This window comes from Teleopsis dalmanni, chromosome 1 (genome assembly GCF_002237135.1).
Source record: "Teleopsis dalmanni isolate 2A chromosome 1, ASM223713v2, whole genome shotgun sequence".
NCBI classification, from domain to species: Eukaryota; Metazoa; Arthropoda; class Insecta; order Diptera; family Diopsidae; genus Teleopsis; species Teleopsis dalmanni.
The window spans coordinates 90,992,775-90,999,338 of NC_051846.1; the positions used below are offsets into that span (position 1 = coordinate 90,992,775).

At 30.6% G+C, this 6,564-nt stretch overlaps 1 protein-coding gene across 1 annotated transcript; it reads left to right on the forward strand.

Annotated features, from left to right (window-relative positions):
• The first annotated feature begins 1,029 nt into the window (after positions 1-1,029).
• LOC119687180 lies at positions 1,030-1,545 on the forward strand. Its single transcript, XM_038101425.1, has one exon. The coding sequence runs from the start codon at positions 1,030-1,032 to the stop codon at positions 1,543-1,545; it is 516 nt and encodes a 171-aa protein (XP_037957353.1).
• The last annotated feature ends 5,019 nt before the right edge of the window (positions 1,546-6,564 follow it).

Below are 6,564 nucleotides of genomic sequence, written 5' to 3' on the forward strand. Positions count from 1 at the left end.
CAATATGACACACTTGAATATGTCATAATATTTTCTAAGCATTGACGTGGGTCAACCTTTTGAATGCCGCAGCAATTAGGAATTATTATTAGGAAAAATATTTGTAAATTATAGTTAAATATTTTGTATAAATAGTTTGGAAAATTGTTAATAAAATTCAGATTTGAAATTGAGCTCAAGCAGCTTACACAAAATCTCATTTTTTTTTTTGTCTCGGCATTCTCGGATGCCTACTAATGAGCAGATTTCTTCCTGCTAATTCTAATAAGTAGAAATTTAATAACTTCGTAAAGAATTGTGATCCTGAAGCAATCCAGGAATTAAATTTTAAATAATATAATAAAAGAAAAAAACATTTTTTTTATTATATTATCATTATATGGCAATCCTGCCATACAATTTAATAATGTATAATATAATATTTATATCATTATAATCTTATTAAAACACAAGAAAAATCTCTTAATAGAGTTAACGCAAACAGATTAACCAAAAAATATGAAACAGGTGAAAAAGTCTATTTGAGACGCAATAAAAGGATAGGGAACAAATTTAATCAAATTTTCACAGAAAAAATAGTGGAACAAGACCTATATACAACCGTGCAAATAGAAGGACGCAAAATCCATAAAAGTAATTTACGTTAATATAATAAAGATCAGATTTGGGTAATTTTTCCTAAATTTATTAATAAAAAAAAATATATAATTAAGTTATTATTTTTTTTTTGAAATTTCATGAAAATATATGAAAAAAATATAAAAATTGCTAAAATTTGCACATAACACATCGTTAAAGAGAAAAAGACCATTTCAATTTTTTTTCAGTCTTTAACTTGTACTCATAGTGATCAGACTTGTTTTTTATGTGCTCTCTCTTCTTTACGATTTTTTTTTTCTTATATTTTTTCTTATTTATTACATTTTTTTCTTTCAACTCGCGCTTAAGCTTTTTATACTTTACACGTATTATTACATATCTGTATTAAATTGGTAGTTGCATAAATAAGACGTAGTGCGTTTTACAAACATGACCCCTGGTCCTCCCCACATAGAGGGAAGTAGATCTGCACTCTTGACAGATGGTCCACAATCGAAGAAAAATCGACCGAATGCTAAAACAGTTACAGACTTTTCCGGGCTTTTAACAATTCAACTACCTAATCCAAAATATGTTGTTGTTGCCTCTACCAACGATCTAAAACCTTTGTCTGAGTTCTCTTGTTTTGCAGTGCAAAAAGCTCTACACATTATATCGATTTCTGAACTAAGAGATGGTAACCTGTTGTTGCTAGTCAAAGATATGGCTACTGCTCAAAAGTTTATATCAGCTAAATATCTCTTAATGATTTGTCTAATCAAATGTTTTCTTCATAAGCAATTGAACACAACAACAGGAACTGTATACGCGCTTGTTGGGCGCTACAAGTTCCTTAAAATGATCGAAGGCCAGTCCCATCCAAGCGGAGTGGTTTTGCTACCTTTTAACACATTTAATTTGCCCGAAAAAATTGAAATCTCTTGGAGTTCCGTTGATGTGCGTTAGTATGTACCAAACCCAATGCGCTGCAAATCGTGTCAGGTTCTTGGTCATACTGCCAAAAGATGCCGAAACGCTCCAGGTTGTGGAAATTGTGGTTTGCCTCCTCATGCCCCTTTTGACTGTTCGCGTACATATTGTGCTAATTGTTCAGAACAGCAGCCAGCTTCTTCTAAAGAGTGCACAAAATTTATTCAACAAAAAGAGATTTTAAAAATCAATAAAAAAAATAAATGTACAGTGCGGGAAGCAGAAAAACTATATAAGGCACTACCTTCAGTCGACATATCCAGCAACAGTTTCTCTTCAGTGGTTTCATATGGCATCAATAAGACACCGCAACCTACTAACCTTTCAAATAATACAATTACTGCAACTCTCTTTACAAGCTATCCAGTTAAAGCATCAACTTCAAAAGTGCAATGAAAAGACACCATAAATAGCAATAACAAAAATATAAACTCATTCTCTGATTCGAGCTTACGTTCTACAAGTACACCATCTTCCATCAATTCTTCCAGTAAAAGCAGAATTAATAATAACAACAATGAAGAAAAAAACCAAAGTTGGAACCGGTCTCTCGTTCAACTATTGGTACCCATAAACTTGTAGTCTTAGAAGAAACTAACTCTTTAACACTCGATCTTAAACATTTAAGAGAGGGTAGAAAACACATAAATTTGTTTCACCCTACATATATATTTTTTTCTTTCCATTATTATTTGAAAGTTTCAGCTAGGTCAACAGCAACATAAGTGACGTCATTTCTGCGGCTGTAAGGTAAGCGACTAAAGCTAATAAACTTGCAAGAGAAAATGTTATCTAATTAAATTTATATGTTTCCTCATTTTTTATTTTTTTTCCATCGGTATTGTTCTCTTTTATTTTTATTTTGCTGGTTTAACAGGCATTTTGCCTTTGTAATTTGCTTTCTTTTCGTCTACTTAATTTTTTGGTTCACATTACTTACATTTTTTTTATTTTCATTATTATTTTTTTTTATTGTTAATCTCGAGTTTTTTAGTTATTATTATAGACTTGAGATTTGTAAAAACATGACTTTTGTTAAATATAACAAAATATAATATAAAAAAAATATTGTAAATATTTTTATTATTTTTTTATACAGTATAAAATAAAAAAAAAAAACTTATTGAATTATTTATATAAAAAAAAAATAAATTGCGATTTTTTTTATTTATTTTCTAGTATAGAATAAAAATCTTATTTAATTATTTATATATAAAAAAAATATTGTAATTTTTTTTTATTTTTTTTGTTAATGATTATAACTATTAACAATAATAAGAAAAAAAATACAATCACCTTAATCTAAAAATACTTATAAGGAAACGTTATTATTGTAAATATTCACCTCATCTAGTAGTAAGTGAACACATGTAAATTTAGTCGTTAAGTACTTATTTAATAAAGATCATAAAGGTCAAAATGGTTACTGAAGGGATAATCACGGAGAGAGTCGTAAGTTCTGATTTAGCAAAACTGCTCGATCCATTTGGTTTATTAGCTCCAGTAATAGTGAAGGCGAAGATTTTCATACAACACATATGGCAGTTGAAATTATTTTGGGATGAACCACTTTCTACAGATCTTCATACAATATGGTCAACATTTAGAGGAAACGTAAGCACTCTTAAAAACCTTCAAATGACAAGACATATCTTCAGAGGCGAGGTTCTAAAATCTCGGTTAAAGGTAATATCTGGCACGTGGCTTTGGTGTGGATCCGAGAAGAAGATGAAGTACCAAGGTTTCTACACTAAGAAGTAATTGGGTAACTAGGCAAAAGAAACGAAATACTGGTAAGCTTGTATAAGTATATATTTTTCTTTCTAAAAAACACTAAGTATGTTGTGTGTTATGCGAGAGACGCATAGATATGAAATAAAACCTTGTGAAATTAAATAAACAACGTGTGCTGCAATAAATTCCGTGCGCTGGGGAATCATAGTGACAAATCCATATTCCTGCGCCGACAGTTTAATCCGCGTTAGTTGAAAATGCTGTGATAAGCTACGTATAAAATTATGCTCTATAAATATTTTATCCTGTAAACACTATTCATTTTATATAAACTTTGGAATAAACTTGAATAACATATATTGATCACTATAAACACTATTTATTTTATATCAATATTACTTCTATATAATTTTAAATGTAATTAAATAAACCTGAACCACATATATGGATCATTGTAGACGCTATTTATTTTATCAAAAGTTGGAAATGTAATTAGTTAAACTTGAATAACATATATTGATCATTGTAAACACTATTTATTTTATATAAAAGTTGGAATGTAATTAGTTAAACTTGAATAGCATATATCGATCACTGTAAACGCTACTTATTTTATATAAATATTATTTCTATATAATTTGATATGTAATTAAATAAACTTGAATAATATATATTGATCACTATAAACACTATTTATTTTATATCAATATTACTTCTATATAATTAAAAATGTAGTTAAATAAACTTGAACCACATATATGGATCATTGTAAACGCGTTTATTTTATCTAGAATTGAGAATGTAATTAGTTAAACTTGAATAACATGCATTGATCATTGTAAACACTATTAGAAAGGTGATTGGTAAAGTGAATTGATAATACTAAAATCAATAATGAAACACATGGCAGTAGAGAAGCTTAAAAGGGAACAATAATGGTCCATTGTCCATTCAAATGAGGAACTTATTAATAAGGCAGGATTTATGGGATGTAACAAGTACACCAAAAGATAACAGTGTTAAAGACTGGGAAAGAAATGACGCTAAGCTCTTGCTTATATCAATTTAAGTATACAAAGTTCAGAACTGTTACACATAAAAAACTGTAAAACGGCATTTGAGGCATGGAAGGCCTTACGAAACATGTATAATGCGAGTGGAGCCGCAAGAAAAGTCTCCTTATTAAAAAGACTATTCAAATTTAACTTCAGCAGCTCGGCAAAATATTTACCGCAGTTAAATGAATTTTGTAACATTGCGGATTCATTAACAGCGATAGGTGTTCATCTTGAAAAGGAATTACTATCTATCTTACTATTATGCAGTCTTCCAAGCAATATGGAAAACTTTGCAGTTGCAATAGAAAGCAGAGATAAATTGCCGGACTTGGATAATTTAAAGGCGAGATTGTTAGAAGAGGAAATAAGAAGGAGCGATCAAGATACTGGCGATAGAGTATTTACTGCGAATTCTAATAAATATTTCACTCGTGATGTTAAACAAAAAAATAAGGTAAAATTCTACAAGTGCGGAAAGAGAGGCCATATTCAAGCTGATTGTTTTTTTAAAAATAATAACAAAGAACCTGTTGCGCTAAGTTTAGTAAATAACCAACAAAAACCACAACTTTCAAGTTGGATTTGGATAGCGGAGCTTCTACACATATAAGCAACAACAGCGAACATTTTTTAAATATAACTCGATCAATGTAAAATATAATTTTAGCATCATGTGAGTGTAGAAGGGATTGGTGATATTCGCATAACTACACAAAATACAACGTTTAAGCTGCAAAATGTTTTGCATGCTCCAAAAATTCATGCTAACATATTATCCGTTTACGCACCGATAATGGCTTAGAATTTGTAAATAAAGATTTTAATGAATTGCTCAATAAACATGGTATTGTGCACGAAACCACAGTAAGTTGTACTCCTCAACAAAATGGTGTTGCGGAACGTATCAATAGAACACTTATGGAGATGGTAAGGTGTCTTTTGAATTCAAATGTCTTACCAAAAAATTTGTGGGCAGAGGCCATTAATACTGCTGCTTATATTAGAAATCGGTCTGTGACAAAAGTACTAAATAATAAAACTCCGTACGAATGTTGGTTCGACAGAAAACCGAGTGTAAAATATTTTAAAATTTTCGGTTGCAAAGCTATCATACTAAATAAACGTCAGAGAGAGTCTAAGCTCGAATCTAAAGGTGAAGAAATGACATTCGTCGATTACGCGTCAAATTTAAAAGGATATAGATTACATAATCCTAAAAATCGGAAATTAGTAATTGCTCGGGATGTAATATTTTTTGAAAACCAAAAATCAAACGCCGTGATTAACGAAGAAAACAGTGACAATGAAAAATTGTTTGAATTACTGGACAAAATGATTGAAAAAAATAAAAAATGTGATCAATTGGTCGCTGAACGTGAAAATGTAACGGTAAATCATGAGAATAAGTTTAAAGACATCGAATATGAAAACAACGTGTTTGAAAGTGCAGGCAGTGACGATTCAGAAAGCAACAATGATGGGTCTGTGCTGAGTAATAAAACTAGAGAATTAGTTTGGAATTCGAAAAGATTAAGACCTAAAGCACATAGAATTCAAAGCTTACAAAACACCAAAGAGGTGAGTGGCGATGAAACAACGGACGTCATTAATACAGTATGTGAAGTTCCGAAATCTTTGCAAGAGGCAGTACATTCAGATGATCAGATTAAAATTTTGACTTCTATGGGGTTTGAACGTTGCAAAACAGATAATTGTATCTACAGAATGATTAGGGAATCACAAATATCTTTAATATTTATATATGTTGATGATATTATTCTCGCTAGTTCATGTGAAAAAATAATGCAGAAAACATTCTAGCAGCTACAACATTGTGTTGAAATAGTAGATCGCGGTGCTATTAAAAATTATTTAGGAATGGAAATCACAAGAGAAGGACAGTTAGGCGAAATCAGAATACATCAGAATTATTTTATGATGGAACTTCTTAAATCGAATAATACGCATGATTGCAAAGGAGTGGAAACCCCATTTGCTAAAGGTCCAGGGTTGGAAAAATGATGTATTGAAAACTGCACATGTTGCGATATTAGAAAGTATCAATCACTAATTGGGAGCTTGAATTATTTAGCCGTAGTGTCAAGACCAGATATTGCTCATACAGTGTCTAAATTGGCGCAGTTCAGTTCACATCCCCACCAAGAGCACTTTATAGCTACAAAACGAGTACTCAGATATCTGC

Coding starts and splice junctions, on each gene's coding strand:
- LOC119687180 (XM_038101425.1), top strand. CDS start 1,030: ATGACCCCTGGTCCTCCCCACATAGAGGGAAGTAGATCTGCACTCTTG.